The sequence below is a fragment of the Thunnus thynnus genome, chromosome 18, assembly GCF_963924715.1.
Source record: "Thunnus thynnus chromosome 18, fThuThy2.1, whole genome shotgun sequence".
NCBI classification, from domain to species: domain Eukaryota; kingdom Metazoa; phylum Chordata; class Actinopteri; order Scombriformes; family Scombridae; genus Thunnus; species Thunnus thynnus.
In genome coordinates this window covers 9,431,716-9,458,766 of record NC_089534.1, presented here as the reverse complement: position 1 = coordinate 9,458,766, position 27,051 = coordinate 9,431,716, and the positions used below count along the sequence as shown (strand labels likewise).

General features: G+C 39.2%; 2 protein-coding genes across 2 annotated transcripts; both read left to right on the top strand.

Moving 5' to 3' along the window:
- Positions 1-4,458: 4,458 nt before the first annotated feature.
- On the top strand, positions 4,459-12,318 carry LOC137169587 (potassium channel subfamily K member 13-like). The gene is made up of 3 exons (XM_067572856.1): positions 4,459-5,514; positions 9,060-9,847; positions 11,624-12,318. Exons 1-3 carry the CDS (start codon positions 5,178-5,180, stop codon positions 11,777-11,779), a joined length of 1,281 nt encoding a protein of 426 aa, XP_067428957.1. The 5' UTR covers positions 4,459-5,177; the 3' UTR covers positions 11,780-12,318.
- Positions 12,319-18,411: 6,093 nt separating this feature from the next.
- On the top strand, positions 18,412-26,046 carry LOC137169223 (26S proteasome regulatory subunit 4). Its single transcript, XM_067572275.1, has 11 exons — positions 18,412-18,458; positions 18,946-18,999; positions 19,411-19,507; positions 19,692-19,816; positions 19,917-20,102; positions 20,283-20,411; positions 21,315-21,411; positions 23,111-23,300; positions 23,877-24,028; positions 24,551-24,705; positions 25,682-26,046. Exons 1-11 carry the CDS (start codon positions 18,456-18,458, stop codon positions 25,814-25,816), a joined length of 1,323 nt encoding a protein of 440 aa, XP_067428376.1. The 5' UTR covers positions 18,412-18,455; the 3' UTR covers positions 25,817-26,046.
- Positions 26,047-27,051: the final 1,005 nt, after the last annotated feature.

Here is a 27,051-nt window from a genome sequence, read left to right as displayed (position 1 = left end):
CTAGTTAGCTTAGACGATCAATAAAACTCTCATGTGTGTACATTAAACATGAAGCTACACCGAGCAGCCGGTCAGCTTAGCTTAGCATAAACACTTCTAAAGCTCATTAATTAACACTTTATATTTTGTTTGTGTATTCCATTCAAAAAACAAAAGTGTAAAAATCGTAGATTTTTTGCTGGGCACAGTTACTTCCTGGAGTCTCTGCTGGCTGCCGGGCAAACTAAAGGTGATGACACAACAACAGGAAGTTGATTAGTGATCTTCAAAGGTGCTGACAGGCAGATTTTGTTACCTTTGGACAGTTAGCTGTTTCCCCCTGTTTTCCAGTCTTAATGCTAAGCTAAGCTAACCAGCTGCTATAGCTTGTTGTACAGATGTGAGAATGGTATCTTCTGATCTAACTCTTAGCAAGAAAGAGGTGTATTTCCCAGAACGCTGAACGAGTGCCCGTTGGTAAACTCAAAGTCCCTTAATCACCCTCATAAGGTAATTTAAACCAATGTAGCTTACAAAGTGGCAGGGCAGTGGGCTGTGAGTTACATCACAAGAGATAATGAGGATCCCTACAGCTAAATGAAATGCACATTTAAATGACATGCCTCTCAATCCTGCAGTTTTGTGTAGACGATTGGTCAAAATGAGTGTGAACTACAAAGTTGTACAGTATATCTTTTTCAACTGTCAGGGACTATTTTCCATAGCAAGTGAAAATGATGGACACAATGAGGCCACTTATAGCTAGAACTGCAAAGAAAGAGATGGCTACAGTAGGCGACAACATCAAAGTCACATATAGGCATGGTTTATGCATTCGTGGTTGTGTATTTGTGTGCGCACAAATAAGCAAATGACATGTGTGCACACCCACATGCATGCTTGTGAATGCCCAAACTCGGTCACAGTTAATGACCTGTAATCAAGGCCATATATGCACAAGCATGAATGCGTAGTGTATGTACTCTGATGTCCTGCGAGTGATCACAGTGTTTATAAATCTACATTTTATGCCAGTTTATCAAACTACAATCACTGAAGACGGGTGGAGCTCAGGTCTCAGTCAGCAAATTTGTATGGAAACAGGTCATGGACTCCTAATAAAACATTTACCGCTTGAAATGAAATGAACTGACCCCTGTCTGCAGGGAACACGGAATTAGAGGGAAGCTTTACAAATGTAATGGGGGCTGACTCAATACCCATCTGTCAAGTATGACTTATATTATTAATAAAACCACCACGGCCCCAATAGTCTCCTGTGCTTCATGAAATAAGCACATAATGGCAAATTAATCTAATATTTATTTGCAGCATACAGCTAGCTATTAGTAACTCTTGGCAACAAAGTCTAGTTCCAGTATAAAGCAGAGGAACTGAAAGTATTTTTAATAAATTCTGTAAGAACAAGATTGTTAATGCACACAGATAAAACATCCAAGTAATGACCACGCTGCTGATTTTCATCCAAGCTCGACTGTGAATTGTCAGTGGATGTATTTTCTAGCTTTGCTAACACTCTGGGAAGAGCAGCAACAAACTTTCACTATAATTGACAACAAGAGAGACTGGCTGGAAGCAATCAGTTAGGCTATCCAGCGCTATGGGAGTTGAAACAAGTTCCAAAAACCAGGCTGCTTTAGCGCTAAGGAGCACATGTGGAGAGGTGCAGCTTACAGCTCCCACAGTGAGGAATGTGAAACACAAATCTTTAGAGGTAACAGACTGTATTCATTCACACTATAGTATAGTATAGTATAATATAGCCTAGTATCTCTCCATCAAATCACGACCCACCAGTTGAGAATCACTGGAGTAGAGTAGAGTAGAGTAGAATAGAGTAGAATAGAGTACGGTACAGTACAGTACAGTTTATACAGTAGAGTACAGCAGAGTACTGTATAGTATAGTACTGCAAGTACAGCACAGCACAGTATAGTAGAGTACTGTATAGTATAGTATAGTACAGTTTATACAGTATAGTACAGTACAGTATAGTATAATACTATAAGTACAGTACAGCACAGTATAGTAGAGTATTGTATAGTATAGTATAGTATAGTATAGTACAGTTTATACAGTATAGTACAGTACAGTATAGTATAATACTATAAGTACAGTACAGCACAGTATAGTACAGTACAGTATAGTATAGTACTGTAAGTACAGTACAGTACAGTATAGTAGAATAGAGTACTGTACAGTATAGTATAGTACAGTTTATACAGTACAGTACAGTACAGTATAGTAGAGTACTGTATAGTATAGTATAGTATAGTATAGTATAGTATAGTATAGTTTATACAGTATAGTACAGTACAGTATAGTATAGTACTGTAAGTACAGTACAGTATACTATAGTAGAGTAGAGTACTGTATAGTATAGTATAGTACAGTTTATACAGTATAGTATAGTACAGTATAGCATAGTACTATAAGTACAGTACAGCACAGTATAGTATAGTAGAGTACTGTATAGTATAGTATAGTATAGTATAGTATAGTATAGTATAGTTTATACAGTATAGTACAGTACAGTACAGTATTGTATAGAGCTGTAAGTACAGTACAGCACAGTATAGTAGAGTAGAGTACTGTATAGTACAGTACAGTATAGTATAGTATAGTATAGTATAGTTTATACAGTATAGTACAGTATAGTACAGTACAGTACAGTACAGTATAGTATAGTACTGTAAGTAAAGTACAGCACAGTATAGTAGAGTAGAGTACTATATAGTATAGTATGGTGTAGTATATTTTATACTGTAAATATAGTACAGTACAGTATGGTATAGTACTGTAAGTATAGTACAGTACAGCATAGTATAGACTGTAACATACTCACCAACATCAAATCCTACATCACTGTGTTACAAACAGTAAAAAAGTAAATACAAACAGCAGAATCATAAGTGTTGTTTTATCTCTGAGTGTAAAAATCAACGCTGTGCCCATTTTGACTCAATGTCCTGCACACATAAGAGTTTATTTATCACTTGTTGATAGCTTTTAACAGCCACTCGAGACCCGCATCAGCTTCCATGAGAGGAAAAACAACACTCCAATCAACACTAATCTCCAAATAATTGTCAGTGAAATATCAATACTTTGCGGTGTGGTATGGATTCAGCCCAGTCTATAAAATCAGTCATGATGTGGCTGTAATCAAGGTGTGATTCATGCACACAGCAAACATTCAAGTAGATTGTTTACTTTCACTGGCGTGTTATTTAGTCTGATATTTCCTGTGCTTATCAATTGCTCACACCTCTGTAATGACTATAATAACTACTCTAACTTCTCATATTTACACATAGTGTTGCTAGTTTACTATGTTGTATACCAACCTTCATGCTCTGAATTATTCAGAAGAAAAAAACCTTCCTGTTCACGCTTTTGTCACATGTCAATCTAATTTCTCCTACGTGTGCTTGTCCTATAATAAACTACCCCATATTTTCCTTTGTTTGCCCTTCTCACACTCCTAATTGCACAAGTGTCTTATATTTGTGAACATGAAACATTTGCAAAAATCAGAAAGCTGTTTAAATATACTGTATGTTCACTTTAAAAAAGGATTTCCCAGCACCTTGTATTATTGTAGCCCACAACCAGACACAATCACTAGAACTGTCCCAGCTTATGAGCTGCTTGCTATTCAAAGGGTAGACGGTTGTTGTGTTGTGTAACAATAATTCCAGACAGGCTGAAAATTCTTCTTCGTCTACTGATCATCCTGTCCTTAGGAAGTGTCGAATCATGAGCTAATCACAGCTTAATTAAACAGAGGTAGGAATGCAATTATTTTCAAGTCACTGAGCAATTAAGTAATCAAATTGTTAATACTGTGTGTAAATCATCTTCATAATTACTTCCTCTTTCAGTACTTAACATTTTTGTAAGGAAATGTCCAAAATTTCGAATATTAAACTATTGATTTTAGATTAATAGAGATTATGTTTGCAAATTGAAATTTCCAATGCATAAACTTATTTTACTTCAGGTTACTGCTTTACTACAAGTTCACAAGTCTTTTCATGCATCACGTGTATTAAAACTAATTTAAATACACATTTATGTACATATTATGTAATATTCAATAGTACAAAATGCTAATATCTGGTGTAGTTAACACCTTTTGGTGTGTTTTCTGCGGGTTCAAAGTAGGTGTAACAGAATACTGGATCATAAGAGAAAAACAGCAGCAGTTACTAATTAGCAGTCATGACGTATATTAATGTTAAAAATACTAAAAGTTTACATTAAGGCAACTTAGTAAACCTGACCTAAAAAGGCTGCAGCTCTGTCCGTGGCTCTGAAACGGCCTTGGCCTCGTCATCATTTTGTTAAACTCCCAATTTTACAGAAATAGCTTTTTTGTTGTCCCTGTGATCCTGAATAATTTATTTCGAACCGTCGTTCCGTTGTGACATTTGCTCACATCGTCCCCGGGTAAGCATGGACAGGAGCATGAATCCCTCATCAGAGCTCGAAAAGGTCAAATGATATTGATCTCACTATGCAAACGCGCTCTATATTGTCAGAATCAAACCTCCAAAGTTGGGGTCAGGTCGGACATTATCAGGTTAGTTCGGACTCATTATCAGACGCGGCTGTTATGATTCCTTTTTACAAGCTGAAATGGGGAGATTATAAAAGAAATGTATCATATCTGGAAAGATAGAGTTTACATGCGGTGATGAATGGACAGAGGCTGTAAGTTCATCCGTATGTTGGTGGTCAAATCTCGGTGCGTAAAGCGCGCGCTCTGGGGTGGGGACTTCTTTGGAGAGGCAGAACCAGAGAGCACAACTGCACGACTCTCCGCATCCACAGGTTGCTACGCGGATCTCATCCTCCTCTCGGAACATCATCTGGCAACCTAGACCTGAGAGTACATCTGGTGGAGATGAACTGAGAAGTGGTTAGAGGACGCTTTGGCTGAAGGATTTGGATTTGGACTGCACATAGACGCTCATGAGCAAAATGCCAAATCCAAAGCCTTGGTTGACTCGATTATTACCTGCCTGATTATTACATTGTATTGCGCAGGACTTTTTTTCTGGCGTCAACTAACATCTTGTCATCGTTTCTTCCCGAGGACTGTGCGTTTTATTCGAGACCAACATGCCACAGGTCCCCCACTGCAGCTGCACCACGGTGACAACAGCAACATAATGGCATGTAGGAACGGTTGCTGCTGCGGCTCCGGTCCAATAAACGAGGATAACGCGAGGTTCCTGCTGCTGGCATTGTTCATCATCATCTATCTCCTTTGTGGGGCCGCCGTCTTCTCAGCGCTGGAGCAGCCAAAGGAGCGAGAGGCGAAGGAGCGCTGGGCGCAGAGGTTCGAACATTTCAGCCAGAAGTATAACCTGAGCAAGAAAGACCTGAATAACTTCCTCAGGAACTATGAGGAGGCGAATGTAGCCGGTATTCGTGTGGACACAATCAGACCTCGATGGGACTTCACCGGCGCGTTTTACTTCGTGGGAACTGTGGTTTCGACCATCGGTGAGACACAGAAACAGGCATTAAAAAACATGTAAAATGCAATTTCTTAATAAGATCTACCACCCATTTCTAAAAAAAAAACATATTCATGTAAGGTCTCTTTGAGGACATCACCAATTATTATTTTGTGTGTTTTATGCATCTTTTCTTCCCCCCAAAATGTGACTCAATATCTCAAGTGTCTTTTTCAGAAACACTAAATTTTCTCATACCAAGACCAAGAGTTACTCCCTTCCCATGAGCCAAATAACAATTTCTCTTTCTCTCTCTCTGTCTCTCTCTGTCTCTCTCTGTCTCTCTCTCTCTCTCTCTCTGTTTTCTTTTGAAACATGTAAATTACCAGCAGAATAGTGTTTGCATAAGACTTTTGTCACATGAAATATTGTGATCTGTCATAGCAGAAAAAAGCACATGTGAGACAAATAACATTAATGGCACAATTGGCACAACTGAAAGAAATGAAGCCATAATTAACATAATTAGTTACACTTGTGTTTGACAAGTCAAAATGCTACTGTGAGGAAGGTCTGTTCATGAACAGAACTTCCATTGAAGGCCTGTTCCTTTCTCCTTTGCGTTTATGTATGTTTATTTCCTCTTAAGTGATTAACACACTAGATACATTTGAACTTATCTAACATCAGCTGTGACACATTTCTTAGCCTTGATGTAGTATTTACAATCTGAGAGAGAGAAAAAGGCAATTCAACGCCAGCATCAGAGCAACATTTGTCCCTGACAATCTGTTGTCTGTGTCAGCACTAGCTGTGTCCAGGATGCTCAAGACAGACTGTCTGGGAGCACCAAAGGCATCAGTGTCCATATGTTAAACAGAGTAAAGAAGCAGAGGCATCATAGTGGCCAATATAGCACAGTTATACACAGTGACAAAAAAATCTGTTTGATATTTTGTTGTCGATACTGTACCTCTCTTTTTATTTTTTATCACCTGGTTCTTCATGGTGCCATTTCAACATCTTGCACTTTGATTGCAGTTAAGTGATTTATGATGGTTGACAGTTTGACAGGCCTTGTGATTGGCTGACCGGCTTAGACCATTTAAATGAGAGTGAAGATGACGGATGATGAGGGCTATAACAAATTAATTTTCCAACTGAGCACTTTTTATACTGAAATAATCAGTGGTTTTTTTTGACAGATTTTTTCTGACTGGAGGTGGCCTAAAAATCTTCATCTTGAAGATTTTTATTCTATTTTATGTACTAACAACCCTGACTCCTCTGCGCATATACTCATCCCTCCAGCAATAAAGAAGACATCCTGATTTTCAGCCTCACTAACTCTGTCACATCTTGGTGACTTGTCTTTTGTGAAGTAGCCCTCTGAGAGAAGAGGCATCAGAGTTCTTCATATTGATAATGCGTTGACATGTGGCTCCACACTCATTGGCTGTAGCACAACAAGGTGCAGTCGGAGGTTGTAATGAGACTAAATCCTATCTCTGATCTTATAAATAACAGAAGCACCATCATAACGTGTCATTATAACCCTCTACAGAAGTACTGTATGGGTTGATATCTTGCTTGTTACTCAGAATTTAGTTGTCTTAAGTCAGGTAGAGAGATTTTCTAATATTTAATTCGTATCAAGTCTTAGCAATCCATTTTTATCCTTGTCAGTCTGCTTTTTTTTTCTCTTCTTTTTATCTTATTCTTTCGTCTCTCAGTTTTGGAATCAATAGCTGAAGTATAGTAGCTGAAGGGAAAACCCAACCAACGCATCATCAATCAATGGTGCCTTCTGATTTTTTTGCATTCCCAAGGAGAGCACTGTGCGCGTCACAGCTGGAAGAGCACAGCAGAGTGTTGCATCTTTTGACTAACTGAAGTGTATACGTAGTCAGAGCATATGCACCCATGTTTAGAGCTCCACTGATCTCGAGAATCCAGTTTCTGAATCTCAAAATGGCAAAAAAAACAGATTTGTCAAATGATGACAAAATCACTAATTTGTCTAAATAACCTAATTAAAATATATGACACTGTGTATAGATTGGTCAACTGTCACATGTAAAGCAATACTTTGACATTTTGGGAAATATTTGCTTTTTTTGACAAGAGTTAATTAACTAGCTTACTCTCAGGAAGAAAGAGAATATGTGTATTTTCCCAAAATGACAAAGTACTGCTTTAAATATTTTTTCTTTTTATTCTAGGTGGCAAATCACTAGTCCAATTGCAATTAGGAAGAAAAGGTCAGGACCGCACGGCACAACCCACATCAACACTAACCGCAGTCACTGTGCCACACAGACATCCTGACTCAGATGTCATACTGACACAGTAGCGCACACAGTTTATCCTCTTCCTTTAATTTATTGTATATTTTATTAACGAGGTCAAATGACTCATCAACATTGAGTGAGCTTTCGAAAACAAGGGGGAAAGAAAAACACATCCATAAAATCCAGCCCATTTGGCTTTATCATTGTGTTTGGAAGAAAACTCTACCTCCAGCTCAATTAGCACCTTGAGAACCAATTTCAATGTGGAGGCAATCAAATCCTCCACAAGAGGTCTGCCTCCAGCACACTGGCAATTAGTCATGCTGCAGAGTATGTTTTTTTTTTTTATAACAGAAGATACAGTAACACTTATCCTTGTTTGTGTGTAGCTCAGCGGCACAATAGTGAAAAGGGCTCTAGTGTTGTAAGCTGCTATACCTGTCAACAAGCCATTTGTCACAAAACATGGTGTATGTAACAGTATAATCGGTAATAAATTACAGTAAATATTCAGACTTTCAACAATGTAATGAACTGGGGAAGCGAGAAAATGAGAGCAGACAGACAGGCGGCGCTTCATTGAGCTTTCGGCGTTATATGAAGGATGAAAAGGAGACATCAGTGGGATGGGTGCAGTCGAGAGAGAGAGAGACCTCTCACTTCAGCTCCCATGTTGTTTCTCTGCCAGTTCACTGGAGACAAATTGTGACTCACTTTCCCCTCCGGGCACGAAACAGTTAAATGGACTCAAAGCCCCCCCAAAATCTGAGAAAATGATCAAATTGAGATGACTGAAAATACCTCAGCTCTCAATGCATGTGTGAGTGACGGAGCGAGTGACAAAGAGAGAGAGAGAGAGGAAGAGCAACCAATAGCAACCTAGTAGAGTGAAGCAGTTGTGGGGTCTGAGTGTAATTTTCACTTAGAAGAAGAGGAGATCAGTAAGTAACCATCTTTGTTGATGACAGAGAAGATGTCAATTTGGTTTAAAAGGTAAGTCAAACAGCTGGAGGCAATGACCACATTAATCCCCCCTCTAAAGTGCTCCATTCATGTATTTAGGGCACTGTGTTTCATTTTTAAATTCATGTGTTTGAAAGGAAAAGTGAAGTGAAGCTAATGCTTTGATATAAAGGAATCCTTTTATTCTTTTTCATTATTCAACAAGTGGCTGCTGTTCAGAGCTACTTTTCTGTTTCCCTGTTTCTCCTCCTAGTATTCACCTCATTTAACATTTTCACAGTTACAAGTGAAATTTCACAGATTTCTACTTATTCCATGATGTTTCTGTGTATCTAAGGGTTTGGGATGACCACTCCTGCCACCATTGGAGGGAAAGTCTTCCTGATGTTTTACGGCCTGCTTGGCTGTGCTGCCACCATTCTTTTCTTCAACCTCTTTCTGGAGCGTGTCATCACCGTCATTGCCGTCATTCTTAAGTCCTGCCACGAGCGTCACCATAACAAGGCTGTGCTTCCGCAAAATGGCCGGCGAGTCTCTGAGGGGAGTAGAGCAGGTGGAAATGGGGGAGGTGGAGGTGGGAAAGGTCAGGATCTTGCTGGCTGGAAGCCTTCAGTCTACTGTGTCATGCTCATCCTGGGGGTGGCGGCCATCTTGGTGTCCTGCTGCGCCTCGCTCATGTACTCAGCAGCCGAGGGCTGGGGCTATCTGGACTCGCTCTACTTCTGCTTTGTGGCCTTCAGCACCATCGGCTTTGGAGATATGGTGAGCAGCCAGCGGGTCGTCTACGAGGGCTACGCTACGGCCGTGTACCGGCTGGGCAACTTCTTCTTCATCTTGACCGGCGTCTGCTGCATCTACTCCCTCTTCAACGTCATCTCCATCGTCATCAAGCAGGTCCTCAACTGGCTGCTGAGGAGGCTGGAGGCTCCCTGCCGCTGCTGTTTCCCCAGGAGGGGTCACCACCCTCACCGGCACCCGCGACGGAACGTGGTGGCTCCAGGCCACCTGCGTGCCCGCAGAGACCCCTCCATCGAGACAGATGCCATCAACGAGAGCGAGACTGACACTGGGCGCAGGATGTCTGGGGAGATGATCTCCATGAGAGACTTCCTGGCAGCCAACAAGGTGAGAGCTTCAGGGCCGGAGACAACAGCTTGTGTGACTTTCCACTTGTCAAATGTAATCACATGTGTTATTGCAAGCAGGATATTCAGTTATTTCCAAGATTAAATTAATTGAACGAGTGGCAGAAAGAACAATTAGTTAATAACCTTGTTTCTCTGTTGTCGTGCTCACTATAGTCGTTAATATCTGCCCTGCTCTTAGTCAATCCCGCTCATCATCAGCTGTATTGAACTCTGAATGCTCTGTTGCAGCATGACTGTCAGCGCTGAAACCTCCTATGAACCTTAACACACATGCAACATATAAAATATCATAACCTGTGCATTCTTCCTAATATCAAAACTAATATTAAATCTAATTGGTTATTGTCTAAATAATATAACAACCCAGGTTGTTTTTTTAAGAGGGGTTATTAGCATTTATTAATGGCTTTATTAATTAATAATGTATAAATCATTTATAAACCAATAATAAGAATAACATTTGGGCTGCCAGGTTATGGAAAATCCTCTTCCAGCATTAAACTTGCTTTTTCTTTTTTATCCCTTTAGTTCATCAGGAGGAGCCCTCCAGTGGACTAATTGACCACTTACTCTCTAGAGAAGGACGGCAGGGCACCTGGACCAAAATGCATTTATATTATTAACATTTACAACTTCAAATTTGATGGATTACTATAAGAACCATTTATTAATGACTTACTAATATTTACAATTACAGTTTTGGTGGCTTATGAGAAATTATTAGAATATTATTATAAAACATTATAAAGGCTTATAAATGCTCTATAAACCATCTGTAAATGATTTATTAAGCATTTATAAAGAAATTAATTCATGCTTATAACCCTTTATAAAAGACAACTTATCTGAAAATGCTACCCAAATATGAGATAGTATGATTGATGTTTTAATAAAAGTCTCCTGTTTATATAAATAGCAAGTTATTTTTTGCTGCTGCTGTGGGCTACATAGACGATATCTGTAAAAATGTCTCTGAATGCCAGCAGCCTCACCGCTATAACCCCTTCAACAACCCCTCTAGACACTCAGAGGAGTCCATACATTAACATAACTGCAACTCCACCTTTCAGACAAGAGGGATGAGCAGTACGTGCTGCTGAATGTCAAAACCGTGCTCATTCACCACCACCGATTATTCTACACTGAGACAAAATCTGAATTTTCACACTTGACAAACAGCCTGAATGTTTGCTCTGAGAAAATTAAAAGTCTAAATAAATGGTAAAATGCTGTAGAGGCAAAGATTACTCCGAATTCAGACGCAGTAAGTCATTTTTATATTCAACGAAATTACTTTGTCATTACATATTCAAGTTTAACAATTGAGAGAGAAGTTAAATTGCATTAAAATTATCCCATATTCAAATTCTTCTTATTCACTTCATGGCTCTTGAGATACATTTGTCATTTCTTACACATGACTCAATCGAGCTGAATTAAAATAGCACTTTCTCACACTATTACGCACCACCTGATTTGGATAAAACAATGGTAACTTCAGGGCTATTCAATGCCTAAACTCTTTTCACACGTTGCAGAAGTCATTGCAAAAGACCACATGCTTTTGAATAGTGAATACAAGGAACCCAATAAGAAAATAGCCGTGTCTACTCATGAAATCAGATGTGCCTGCCAACAGCACATTGTATTAATTCCTGTTTCTCACGGTTTCACAGTTCACACGTACCACCTCCAAACACAGACAGCGAATAGTTCCTCATCTGTTGATTTCTTTATCTCCGCTCTCCTGCAGGTGAACTTGGCTATTATGCAGAAACAGCTATCAGAGATGGCCATCGGACACCCGCGCCAGTCCAGCTCCAGCTCACGTCAGAACGGTTTCTCAGGAGGGGTGGGCGCCCTTGGCATCATGAACAACCGGCTGGCGGAGACTAGCGTGGACAGATAGGGGAAACAGCATGGAACCTTTACGAAAGGATGCAAAAGGCTGCGAGGATGAGACTAGCAAGGACAAATCGGCACTGAGGGATGCCCTCCTGGGGAAAAAAAAAAGACAAGATACGGGTGGTGTACAAGACTGAATTTATGACCACACAATATATCTTTTTCCATCGACAAGCAGGTTGACCCGCAGCGGCTACAGCCTGGAATCAAACCATTGTAGCACACTTTCCCATCATGAACATGACTACATCAATGATGCATGATAGTTTTCTGGAGTCTCACATCTGGACCAGTGTGCAGGAATTTTCTCCTGTGAGGAATTCAGTTTCCATGGTGATAAAAAAAAGCCTGCCTAGAGCTCTTATATCTAAGCTTTAAAGACCTTATTCACTACATGCTACTTCACCGCTAACTGCAAATTCCACTCATCCACAGTACTTCACAAAACTCACTACATCCCCTACCCACATCCTCAATGTATCTGTCACTGTAAAGGACATTAATGAGAGAAAAATAGCTTTAATAAAATGTCTGTTTCTTGGTTTTGTGTCTAACGGTAGTCTTTACATAAAACAGGCTGACATGTAGAGAATAAAACAAGAAGCCCGATTCATGGATAACTGAATGTTAACCTTCAACACAGACTACATTATTTTATGATCAGATTATCAATGACACTGCATCACTCTCACATTCTGACTAATGTCTTACAGCCATGTTATATCCTGTTAAATGGCCTCTATCTTTGGCCCTGCTTTCATTCATTATCACGACAAATAGAAGACAACCTCCCCCTCCCAAAAACAGACATACAAACAGAATTACAAATCAAACAGACCTATCTGGAGCTGAATGTGAAGTGTTCTGAGTCTGAGATGAAACCTATTATATGAGACTGCTGTTTACTTTTGGGTTTGCTGCACATTATCCGAGCAGCACAGATGCAGACACGAGGACATTTTCACACTCTGATGTTGTCCAGGCCTGTAGGTGGTTTGATATTGATAGAAATTTGATTTTAGCACAACAGTGTTAGGGTTTTGTTTTGTTTTTTTCACAGCATTCTTGATTCACAGCAAAGTACAGCAAACAAAAAGCAGCGACAGAAAGATAAGACTGTTAATAACATTCCTTTGGAGTTCAGTGAAACCTGCAAGCAGCCAAAATGGAGAATGACTTGTGGACGCTACATAATGCTTGATGTAGGAGGATGGTATAGGCTTCTTCATTGGCTTTGTAAATGCATCTGAGAGGGCGTTGAAATTACAGAGTAAGAATCCTGCACAGGCTCCAACTTTGACGTCACCAGCTGAGCTTTTGTATGTCTGGGAGCAGAAAGCCGACCTCCCCCAGTGTTATTTTGATACAATGACAACCTAGTTAACCAGCGAAAAAAAGAATGTGCTATGATATTTTTGTATGGGATCAAGATTTGTTAGTATCATTTCCAATGGTTTCTAGAATAGTAATAAATCTGTGAGTCATCTGAATGTTGCAAATATCGTTTTCAGTTCAAAGCACAAACTGAGAAGAAGGAGGTGAGATCCTGATGGCGCCGTGCGTTAGTAAAAAATATGCTGAGAATAAAGAATGGATCTGTATGAAAAGAAATAAACAACATGTAGGTGACTCTTTGCAAAACCCTTAACCCCAAATAGTGATCATCCACTCGAAACCTAGCAACCGTAACTAGGCACAGCAAGCTATTAATTTCTCGACTTGCTGAAGCTGTGTGCATGGAGTTGTAAAGTTTGGAAGGTATTGTCTTTTTTCTAGCCTTTCCAAAACCAAAAATGCATAATGAAAAGTGAAGAATATTGATTGTGTTTGTGTGTTTTAATGTAAGATGCTATCATTAGCATGCCTGGCTAACTGGCTTAGTATCTACAGTAGTGACTGAGCGTTACATCCAAGGCCAATGAGCACATAGTTAAGTTTCATTAGTTTGTGGCGTTACAGGTTAGGTTAAATAAAGCCCTGTTCATGACTACATCCACTGTAGTCTCTATGAACAGATACCTGTATCTGCGTGAATGCAGAATCTGTAGTTCTGGTTTCCGTTTCCATTGCGGCGATTTCTACAGGAACATGCTTTAGTTGCATGCAGGTAAACTGTTGGTGTGGGGAGCAAACTGGCTGAAATGTTGTCTGGACCTAAAACACCTACAAACAGTATCAATGTTTATTTGGTTTTAAACTGTTAACTGAGTATAAACTGGCAACTTGTGAAACAATCTGGTCGTAAACGTCATTTCTCAACTCCAACTCCATTGTTGCTTCTTAAGTTGCTAATCGGACTGTAAACAATAACCAAAGCAAGGAAGAGGAAGTCTTGGCCTGGATATCCGCTGGCTACACAGGAAGCCCTGAAACGTTGGCCGTTGCCACCAGAGGCTAAATTGTCCTCAGATGATAGTCGAAGGGTTTCGTCTATTGCGTCCACTGTGAAATATTCCCCACTTCAGTCGGCCCCGTAGGTAGGTGGGGTAACATTAGGGCCTTGGTCTGCTCTTTATTGGATTTGGGGAAGTTTATACTCGAGCAACGCCAGCCATGTATTAAACTTTTGCCCCCGTCTTTTAGCATCATGTATGCATGCATATTTAAAACCCATTTTACAAGATTCTCATTTGGAAACATGAAGTCAGCTGGAGACAGCATTTTCAATCAACTATGGAGTGAATTTTAGCTTAATTAGCTACCTAGTTATATCTGCCAAATCTGCCAGGGATAGTTATCATCATCATCCGCTAGCTAGAAATGAGAAGCCTGCTTTTGTCTACCTCCGTCTGAAATCAATCAGCCATTGTTTCATAAATTACCATGAATTTTGAGAGGTATCTGCCATTATTATCACTGTAAACTACATATGTGTGTGTGAGAATGGAAATCTCGAAAGATGTATCAACGGTAACTAGGTGTTTGGGCCTTGGCAATTGGTCAATTGCAACAGCTTTAATTCATCATTCAAACAATCATTAGAGTGTATTTAATTGTTCTACTCTTCCAAGTTACAGTTCAAACACAAAGTGCACCCTTGTCTTAACGTACATACGAACATTTAGCTCTAATCAATATATCATTAAAGTCCAGATGAAACGGCAGTTCAAGAGTATCTAACTTCCATACGTAAGACGTATTTCTGAGTGAAACAGGGTAGACAGGTGGGACATAACATAAGGAGGGTTTTGATTTGAACATTGAAAAGTGGGCATGTCATAATAAATCTTGGCTCTGTGCAACTAAAAGTTGAAGATTGATTGATGGGTGGTTGAAATTGGTTAGGACAAGCTTATGTAAGCACACGTCATATTTTGTATTACAGGAAGAAAACATGATTGGATTTTGATATAAGTATACAAAGAAATTGGGTTTTTTTGTATTTTTTGACATATATTGCTAAATAGGTGCACAATATGACCGGGGATGTGATCTAAAAGGGTTAAAAAAAAAGGCATTTTTCATTTCATCTCAACTTTAACAGTAGAGAGGGAGAAAATAACACAGACACAAACAAATCCCTAAGTAAAGAACTCCCATATCTTATTCAGAATAATTGGATTGACAAAAATAAGTTCTATCAAGCAGCCTCCACTCTTTGCTATGGAGACAATCCTAACCTTGCCAGAATAATATGATACAAACTGCAGAAAATGCAATTGATTTGCCAGTGCCAGAGTTAACACACACACACACACATACATATATATTCACATGTACACAAAAGATAGCCTAAAAGAGAATTAGAGAATATGTCAGAGAAGCTGTGCCTACACAGATAATAATAGCTTTGAACCAATGCCTGTGTGTTCTTGTCTGTGTGTCTCCATGCATGTACAAATGTGTGTGCGACAGGGGAGACTGGGAACACATGCATACATACAAAGACTCTTTGTTAAAGCTCTTTTCTGAGTCACGACAACTCCCCGAGAGTCATTGACACCAATGTCATATCCACTGTGTTTGATTAAATTTGAAACACTCTAATGGAATAGTTGATTCTTCACTGCTGCAAAAGTGGCCTTGGTGTTACCCCACCATTCATGGTTCAGAGGAAATAAACCTAATAGGTGGGTATTTTATCATTATGTTCACAAAAGGTGTAAAAACTCTGTGTTCCTGAGGAAAGACATGATATGTGTGTGACTGCACTCAGAGCAATTTTGAGAACAAATGAAAGTGTATAATGAAAGTGTGTATTTGCCTGATTGTAATATTTTGGGGGGGATGCTGTGTTTTATATATTACACACCTCATGTAATGTGTAAAATATGCAATATTATACTTTAAAAGCTAACATCAGACAGCAGCCACCTTGATGAAAGCCCAGTTAAGTCCAATGGGTGTTAAGCAATTCTTTTGCACATATACAGACATGTCTGACCAGAGGGATTAGCTGCACACAGCGCCAGCCATGCACAATTAGTTAATTACCTTAATGACTTAATTAGAATGGGTGGAATGTGTTGACAATGTTGTGTGCATAATTATTGATTTATCATGTGCATTGTATGAGTGTGAGGGGGGAGGGCGAGTAGCGAGCAAGCCACTCAAATAGTCTCTGTGAAAACCAAGGCTGTGAGATCCAGGTGGGACATGGTGCTAGTCAAACATATGCAGAGTGAAGAATACATTTGTACATAAACCCAGTTAAAGGAAGAGAATATTATTTCTGCAGCTTTATTCCATCCTGTTTATCCTGTTTACTGTTGACCACCCAGATCAAGACCTTCTACAGTGCTGATGATGCTGTCCTTAAAGTTGTACATCAAAGCATACCTTGTCCTTTTAAAAATGGGTGTTTCAATAGTGTGTCAACATTTTATGGGTGGAATTACCCACGCTGGTTCTTTTGTTATCTTTATGACATACAATATATTCACTTTTTGTCTTGTTGAAAACACAGCTCACAGTTTGCTTCTTTATCTGCTTGAATGTTGGCCCACATGATTAATAATCAGCCAAAATTGGCAATAATGTACAATTAACCATGACACAGCATGACATGTGATGTACATTAAAATGTGTTTAATAAAGTTTAAAGAAAACCTTGTATTAAAACATTTACAGTGTGCTAATCTAATGAAATGGACAGTGAAGTTAGTATCTACACACACAGACATTTGTGGAAACCACAGCGGATATTGCAGCATCAAGACTTGAAGGTATGATGTCATCAAATCATATTTTTAGTCCATTGCCTTCCAGTTTAATCTGAGCTGTGACAGAGCATAAAGATGTTTCATTTGATATGTTTAAACCAAATTAGTTTTCTTTGAATTTGGGGCTGTAACAGACAGATATCAGTCCCAGTAAAAACACCATGGCAGATGGTCATGGTGTCCAGGAATAATTTTATCATTTTCTCTTCTCTTGCTTCTGTTCCACCAAACCTCAAATCCAACACAAGTTGGATCTGCTGTCAATTTGATGAACAGGTTTTCTTGTTAGTGATGATAAAAATACGAATAATATTAATAAAAATACAGATTGGACGCTTTGAAGTTACAAATTAAACCTTGGTTTTACAGTATTGTATAAATAACATGTTTTTAGTGCAGCTACAAATAGTGTAATGTGGGATGCCTAAGCTCAAATGCATCTATCTCTTTTTCTACTAAATGCTAATGATTAGGACTGCTGTCAAATTAATCCTGGAGTATCATGCAATTTAAATCACATGACTCTACACATGTGATGTCATAGATTGGGGCAATGCAATCTTCCAATAGCAAGTACTTGCTGTGAAGTCCAGTCAAAGGTCAGTGACGAAGGATTTAGAGTAATCTAATGTTACGGATATAAATTTGTCATAAATGAGATAATATTGCCAATCGTTACTAGATTGTATTTATGATATATTCATGCTTCAAAATATGCTATAATATGGTTCTTTTTTTTTTATTTCAGTCAATTTTTCATTGTCCCACTTTAGAAAATGTGGTTTGAAATGTGGGACAATCATATATGTTGTTAAATTGGTGAAATATGTATGGTATTGGGTGTGGATATAATGTACTGGCTTCATATCAAAATATATTGCTGAACTGCCAATTGCAGAAATTGTCCCACATTACTCTAATTCACCTCATATGAAGTCTTTCCGTAAACTGTTCGTGCGACAGGTGGTGTATTTTATTTTTTTATTTTTATTCATTTATTTATCTTTTACAAACAGCTTTATTGAAACAAGTATACAACAGGTTTACAGCACGTTGTGTATACAACTTGAGTTTACACTCACAAAACACGCCAGGGTGATTAAAAGTTGTAATAAAAATAATTTAAAAAATAAAAAGTTAAATAAATATCTTGTAATGCTTATAGTGGTTATACTTTTAATGGCTTTTTTGTTTGTACATTCAGATACTGGAGAAATGTATTGTTTGATATGGACAGTCAGCTCTAAAAAGTTAAGCTTTTTGTGTAAGAATTTGGATTTGTGAATATAAAATTAGGTCAAAATAGTGAGCAAATTAATCAGACAGAACTACGAAATTTCTTCCATATTCAAAACATATTCATATCCAAAAAACACATTTTCCCAAAGTAATAAAAAGTGAGGGTAATTATTGATCAGCAATAGATCGTGACAATTTACTCCACAGTTGTTTGCCTGAGATGTTTGTCCTACGGAGTTGCCGTACCCCCGTGACGTCACTACAGAGCGTCAAGTAACAATGGTAAGTGAGCAAGCAGTTTTCTCTGCGGCTACTATATTTATTCTACTAAAACACATTATTCACCAATAAAACACCAAACAGGGTGCTTGAAACGTCTATATTCGTGTTTTCGTGTAGTTTTTAAACGGTGGTATGTGTCAGTTGTTTGATAATAATATAATCAAAAGTCGGTTACAGCCTGCTAGCAGGAGGCTAGCTACATTAGCTTTTAGCTCGGTATCAGCGAAGTCATTCATATAACGCTGTTTTGTTAAAGAGGGCTATGTTTTCGGTGTTTTCTGTTAAGAAACAATTTTCTTTGTGTTAACACAAGCTATTTAGTAGGCTAGGTGAGCTAATTTGAAGTAGCTGCCACCAGCGAGAGTTATTCGTAAAATCTCTAACTGCTGCGATGCGTTAAACGTTACCGGTATAACATTACCAGACGCTACTATTTTGTCAGTTTTATGAACATATGTGTTTAGCATGTGTGTAATATGTTTTGTAGGGTCAAAGCCAGAGCGGAGGCCACGGTCCAGGAGGAGGCAAGAAGGATGACAAGGTGAGCATGACACAGCTTTTAACTCATCTCTGAATCTGCTTGTTTTGGTTGTCCAACGCTGATCTTTTTGGTGGCCAAGGGGGGTTTTACGTGACACATATGGCAGTAATTGTGTTTAAGTTTCCAGTAATTAACTCCGTATTAATTCTGTGTAGTATTCTGTGATATTGTGTTTTAATTACGCCCCTTTCTTCCCACTGCCTGACCAATCACTGGTCTACCACAGGTCTCATTCATAACTCTATGTAAAGATAATAAAAAAAAAAGCTAAATCAGCTTTATGTAGGCTAAACTCTTCTACAGCTGTTTGTGTCAAGGCAAAAATAAACAACAAAGCCATTGGAAAGTTTTAAGAAGAGTTTATGTGTTTCTAATTTGACAATTTGTCATCCCACTTTGTGCTATTTGAAGGATAAGAAGAAGAAGTATGAGCCTCCAATCCCCACCAGAGTTGGCAAGAAAAAGAAGAAGACCAAGGGACCAGATGCTGCCAGCAAACTACCTTTGGGTAAGGAACTGAAAAACTAAGGGATGGTAAACCTATTTCTGTTTTACGTAGCCATCAGTTCAGTCCCAAAGTGTCATGTCTCTGCAACATTGTTGTTTTCAATCTATAAGTTTTTTGTCTGACTGTTTTGATTCTTATTTGTACTATCAGTCTGGTCACATGCTGCTCTGTGTCTGTCTTTCAGTCACCCCTCACACTCAATGCCGCTTAAAGCTGCTGAAGCAGGAGCGGATCAAGGACTACCTACTGATGGAGGAAGAGTTCATCAGGAACCAGGAGCAGATGAAACCCCTGGAAGAGAAACAGGAGGTCAGACTGTGTTAAAGAAACGTTGTCCCACTTGCTATTTGTGCTGCTCATTTGGGTAAAGTATAGTTAATATAATGCAATTCTTTACTTTTCTTTACAGGAGGAGAGATCAAAGGTGGACGACCTGAGAGGGACCCCCATGTCTGTGGGCACTCTGGAGGAAATAATTGATGACAACCATGCCATCGTTTCCACCTCAGTGGGATCAGAGCATTATGTCAGTATCCTATCTTTTGTGGATAAGGATCTGCTGGAGCCAGGCTGCTCGGTCCTGCTCAACCACAAGGTACCCCGCGTTAGAAAGAGACTGATTCAAGACATTAAAACAGAAATCATTTGTGTTATGTAACTTCTTGACGGTGTGTCTTAACTATGCCTTTGCACAAGTTTTGAAAGCTTCTCCCAGTTGTTGTAAAAAATTCTCTGTAGTTGCCTATCACTAACTGTATTTGTGTATAACCTGCAGGTTCATGCTGTGATTGGGGTGCTGATGGATGACACTGATCCCTTGGTGACAGTGATGAAGGTGGAGAAGGCCCCACAAGAAACCTATGCCGACATCGGAGGACTGGACAATCAGATCCAGGAGATCAAGGTATATCACGCATGCACAAAAGTTTTCCTACAGGTTGTGGGAAAACAACTCAAAACAACATAAAGCTGAATACAGCCTTCATATATTCTACAGAGGGTTGAATCCTTATCAAATCAGAGCTACACACATTAATGACCAACCTCCAGTGGATGTACAGAAACTTAAAAATAAAGGTCCACAACAAAATGAAACAAACAGCAAAAAAAGCATCTCATAGTCAAAAAATACCATCACAAACATAAGGATAGAATTTTAAACCTGGATCAGTATTTAAAACTACAGTCACTAAAACCTAGTGACTGCATATAACTCCTACACCAAAGCCTAGTGTCTTAATTTTATGATGATACGAAATGAAGAGACACAAGCAAATCCATGGATTTATGAAGAGTAACCCACAATTATTTTTATTTTACGTGATAAAAGATCATTCAGCATTTAAACCCCTAGTCCAAAATCAACCATCAAAGTAATTTATTACCTACAGTCTTTGTAGTATGAGATCCTCACCACTGTGGACCTGAGAGGTGGCTATTAAAAGTAGTTTAGTCCCTCATAGAAAACAGTGAATGCTTCAGCTTGAATTCATGTCTGTTTATAATTGCATTTTCTCAGCGGATAAAAAGTATGAAAACACAATTTTTTCTCTCAAAGTTCTTTAATCTGTGTGCTCAGTTTGTTTGAAATGCTCAAACACTGAATAACACTTGAATACACTGCTGTCATTTCTAAACAAGTCACTTCCACAGTGACTTGATTACGTCACTTGCAACTACATTTGCTTACCAACCAGCATAAGCAAATTGAATGATGAGATGCTCATTTTGGCTTCATTATATCAGTCTAACATCTTTTCCTTAGATGGCTGAGGCTGACTGTGCGGTTTTTTGTTGTTTTTAATAGGAGTCAGTGGAGCTGCCTCTCACACATCCAGAGTATTATGAGGAGATGGGCATAAAGCCCCCCAAAGGAGTCATCCTATATGGTCCTCCTGGCACAGGTGAGTGCTTTCATTAAACATTTTATCAGTATCAAAAACTACTGTAGAAGAAAACAAGAGGATTAGAAATATGCAGTTGTATTAGGTTTGATGCATTTAATAAAAGCTGAACAAATAGAAGCAATCAATTATTCATATCTACTTTAAACAACCAATCATCAGAAAATGATCCACTGTTTATACCCAATCATTGGTGATAATGTTTATGTAGTTATTCATTGACTCAATGCAGTGTTACATCTGTGATGCTGATTAGTTGATATTTATAACCTAACCATCAATTTTCCTGTTCAGCCAAATAAGGATGAATTCTTTCTCAAATGAGATCCAGAGATAAAGGTGTTGTTGTCCCAGTTTGACATCACTGGCAAAATACATTTGGTCATCAGGGACCTTTTATAAACATTGCACAGTTGTGAATGATTGAAAACACCAAAACAGCTTTAGCAATTGTAAAAAAAAAAATAAATAAAAAGCATGGGTAGTTTTTCTGAAGAAGTATAATTAGTCATAGACCACAGAGTGTCTTTATGAAGCAATAAACCTGTTTTTTTTACGGAACAAACACTAATGTGTTACTAAAACCCTGAAATGTTATGCATTCAAAAAGATCTACCACACACATCATACTGGAACTTCTCAAAATGAATGGAAACCTGGTTGAAAGGATTGTAAGTGTAATACACGTTCTCAAAGACAACACCTAAGCACGCGACAGAGGTCGACGACAATGTGTCACGTTTATTATCAAAGTAGAAGCAGACTTTTGTAGGAGTGAGTGTGAATGGAGAGGAAAGTGTGAATAGCAGTGAGTGTTAATGGGAAGTCTCCTTTTTATATGGTGTCTGCCTTTATTCATCCATCTGGTCCAATCACATTCCTTCATTTTTTAAAATTACACATCATTTAGTCATCATACAGACTTTGTACTTTTGTACGGAGGCTGTTTCTTTCTCTAACCTTTCAGACATAATACGTGTTCCTGTAATCACTCTACAAGAACCATTATTATCTTGGAACAATGGGTGCTTCAGGGCGGCTAATGGTGCACTATTTAGGTAGACGTATTAGTTTTGAACCGTTGGCCTCCTTTTAGTTATAGTTTATGAAATGATAAAAGAAATTATTTGTCAACTGCACAAATACAGACATATATGATAGAGATAAGAGACTCTGCAATAACCAACACGCCGTCCTCCTTTCTATTATCACCATCTCTTACTGCCTCATATTGCCTTCTGTATGTCTCCTCAAAATGGATATAGAATTGTTTTATAATATCTGAGCCAAAAATATTGAGTTATACAACAATTGAACATTTACAGAAGGTGCATGTATATATTTCTTTCAGTGTCGGTACTGATCTTTGATATGCACAAATTAAAATACAATAAATAAATAAAATGAAATGTGATTAGAGACGGCGTAACCCTTTGAAAATTAAATGGCTGCAGGTTTTCCTCCCAAAAGTCACAGGAAGTGACATTTAATCCAAGATTATCTCAAAAAACAATCAATATTTAATAACACTCACCTGGATGTCAGACAGCTAGAATAAAAACAGTAGTGTTCTCAAGAGATGAAGTCAGGAACCTCTAATGATGCTTAGTAATGTAGTCATTGTATTCTCATGTTAAAGATATACTTGGAAATGTGCGAGTGTATTTGCTTTAACTTGCCTCTGTTTTACACGCACCAGGTAAGACGCTGCTCGCCAAGGCCGTAGCCAATCAGACATCAGCCACCTTCCTGCGAGTGGTGGGCTCAGAGCTGATCCAGAAGTACCTGGGTGACGGGCCCAAGCTTGTCCGAGAGCTGTTCAGGGTGGCGGAGGAACACGCCCCCTCCATCGTCTTCATCGATGAGATCGATGCTATCGGCACTAAGAGGTACGCAGACTGAAACGTTGATAATAATGTGGCAACTGTGGTGTTGAGGAGCTAAAAGTTGATGACAAAGTGTTAGATTGTAAGTGAGATAACAGTTTTTTGCTTTTAATACCTGACAGCACGTTAAGAATTTGATTTACCGCTGCAGGGTTTTCCTCATCATCTAACTGAAAGTGTGTTTGTGTTTGGGATATTTAGAATGCTTGTTACAAGCCAGATGAAAGTTAGGACCAGAGGCAACAGGCAGTGTTAAATTAAAAAAAAATCAAAGCTCTATTTGTCTGTGTTTTCATCGCTGTAGGGAGCAAAATGTGAAAAGACAGTACTGTTGTTAGGTAGGCTGCTGGCTGACTTAAATGAAAGGGCTTGTAAATGGCTCAGACTGGATATCGACTGCCTTTAAATAATGAATGAGCTCGTAGGCTTTTTACCTCACGCAGACAAACAAATCAGTCAGCGGTAACGAGGCGCTTGACGGACGAGCTGGAAGTCTTCAGAGTCTGAGAATGTGAGGTGATGTAGTGGATCCCACAGACACTTAAAGACAAGTGTACGTTTCCTGTCCGTGTCGTGCAGGTACGACTCTAACTCCGGCGGCGAGAGGGAGATCCAGAGGACCATGCTGGAGCTGCTCAACCAGCTGGACGGCTTCGACTCGCGGGGCGACGTGAAAGTTATCATGGCCACTAATCGGATAGAAACCCTGGATCCAGCCCTCATCAGACCTGGTCAGTGGGAGTCTGATTGGACCTGACTCTGCCTGTATCCGTCACTTTCTCTGTCTGCTGACTGATGTTTGGGGAAATATCTGTATTCTGCTTTTTTGGAAGTGGATGTTCATATTTTTTTCTCTCTTTGGATTAACCTCAGTACACATTTATAGCTATTTATATATTAATTTACACCTGCATTGCTTGTGCGTCAAATATGATTGCACTTAATTAAGTGATAGTGGATCAGATCTGCTATTAAAAAGCTTTATTCTCTCTGTGAATAGTTATCAGGTTGTTTTGTAAAAGTTTAAACATGCGGGTAGAGGAGCTACCTCTCTTAAATAATTAGTATTTAATCAATTACCCAAATATGATCTGATGATGTGATGCACTGCTGGGTTTATGAATCAAATTAGTTTTGAGTGTTATTGGCAGTTAGTCTACTGAATAAAATGTCAAAATTTAAATTGGCAAACGTGCGAGAAGGTCTTTAGCAGCAGTTTGTGATGTCATTACTATCCTCCTCCTCCTCCTCAGGGAGAATCGACCGTAAGATCGAGTTTCCTCTGCCGGATGAGAAGACCAAGAGGAGGATTTTCCAGATCCACACTAGCCGCATGACAGTAGCGGATGATGTCACCCTTGACGACCTCATCCTGGCTAAGGACGACCTATCGGGAGCAGACATTAAGGTAAGAACGAGACACGCACTGCCAGATGATTGATCACACACACACACACACACACACACCTACTAGTATCTGTAGGAGTTGACCATCTTAATATAGGAGCGGATTAAGCAGCATGACATGGGTCGTGTCCAATCGAAGTGCATCCTGGCACTGCAGATGCACTCTGTCTGTTTTCTTAATTTGCTCCGGACCAGTTCTGCAGCTGTGGCCACTTATCGATCACGTGAGTTCAAAAGGTCTTGGCAGTGAACCAGCTCACGCTGTGGCTCAGCAAGACGGAGCAAACAAGATGAAGCTGTTTTAAGGTTTAAACAGCAAAGTGTGGTTTCTAAATTATTCTAGTGTCAACACTTATTTAACTGTATTAAATCCTCCATTCAAAAAAGATGTGAGCTCAGATCTTTACCGCTCACTGACTCAACTCTGCTGCCCCCATGTGGGATGTCACAGAATGACACTTTGAGCAGGTTTCCAGCATGTTGAATGATACCTAAATTACTTTCATGTAGGTTTATCATCATTTATCATGATATTACCTTATCAGTGGTGCTTAATCTGTCCTTATCTATCCTGTGGTCATCTTGATTTATGTTTGTTACAGTGGTTTTCAGTTGACAGGTTATCACGGTGGAATAAAAGTAGCACCTACAGCCGCCTTTCAACCTTTAAAACTCACAAGACTTTGGGTGGAGTATTAGTTTAAAATACTGTCAATACAGCATTGTTGTGTTTCTGTCGTTCCGGTTCCAGTTAAGCTCTTTACATATTTCATTGGTTTCCCCTCGATGAAGCTTTTTATACAAGTTTACCCTGTTTAGCAGGAAAGCTTAAACACAGGTTCTATATTCTCACGGTGTCAGAATGAGCTACCACAATTACTTTTGCCTCTTTTTTTCTATTACAGACACATTTATTAAAAAGTGAAATTAAGCGTTTCCTTCACGTCCTCTCTCTCTTCTCTCTCCGTGTCCTTCAGGCCATCTGCACGGAGGCAGGCCTCATGGCTCTGCGGGAGCGCCGTATGAAAGTCACCAACGAAGACTTCAAGAAGTCTAAGGAAAACGTCCTGTACAAGAAGCAGGAGGGCACACCGGAGGGGCTTTACCTCTAACCTTCAAACTTTTATGTTTCTCTCACTCACCCCACCTCTTATCTTATCTTTACCCATCGCCGTGTGAAAGAGAGGAGGCAGCAGCTGAGTTGTCTGTCTCCCCAGAGAGAGTTTTGATATATTTTGTGCATGTCATGTCTGGCTTACTTCACTCTCTTGTTTACCGTTATATGTTTAAAAACAATAAATAAAATGACAAAAAAAAAAAATATCTGTAAAGAAAACGCTCATCGTGTACGAGTCATCTTTATTTACCGGAGCGTTTTGGCTCCCGGCGCCCTCTCAAATCTTGTTTGTACAGCAGCAGCATCTGTTGACGTCTGCTCCTTATTAGATTACTGTATATTGAGTTCATCTCCTTGCTGTAATATCTTCACATAATTAATCACATGAATTATTCAATTAGTTCAGTCTCTGTGTTGTCGCCCTCTGTGTCACAAATGGAATCAATCGTAACAATATGCAAATTTATGTTGTTTTTTTTTCACCCCCCTTATAGTCTTCCTCAATCTGTGGTTAATATATGTGTTATTTCAAGACAAGATAAAGGCCTGAAGGAAGTGCCTGCACTCTCCTTTAAAAGAAACATTCTTCACTAATTACTGGAATATTCCATAGGACTCCTGCACACTTGATGATGGCACAGATGCACATAATTAAATCTTTAGGCTGCAGAAAAGAGCTTAAACAGCCTGACTATAGCATTTTACTCGGACATTGCCTCCGGGAGCAGCATAATGTCAATGCACTAATGTTTCATTCTTAAATGTTTTAAAGGGACTGTCACTAAGAGAAAAGTGAGAAGTCAAAGTGAGTTTTGGTGCATGTTCTGCTTTCTGCACATCATAATATATCTGCAGCTAGAATACCAGCGCCGTCTGTGATTTGATTTTGCTGTCTTGCTTTCAAATCGGCCTTTGAGTTATTACAGCACGGTTAAGTAAATCCGGCTAAGCTGCCCTCGCTGCAGTCTGACATGCGGAGAACAGTAGCGCTGATTTAATTCCACTTGATGTGGAGCCATGTGTAACTCAGTGCTCAGCAGAAAGTGGCCCCATGCAGCAAGCATCGAACCACTTTACGGGGCCATCTCAGAACGCTGCTGCTACTACTGCAGCCCCCTCCTCGGAAACACTCTCCTTATTAAATCAGTCACGCATTTCAACTGCAGTTAGGCAGCTACAGCTCACTCAAAACGCTGCTGCCATAGTTCTACCAAAAACTAAGAAAGCTGA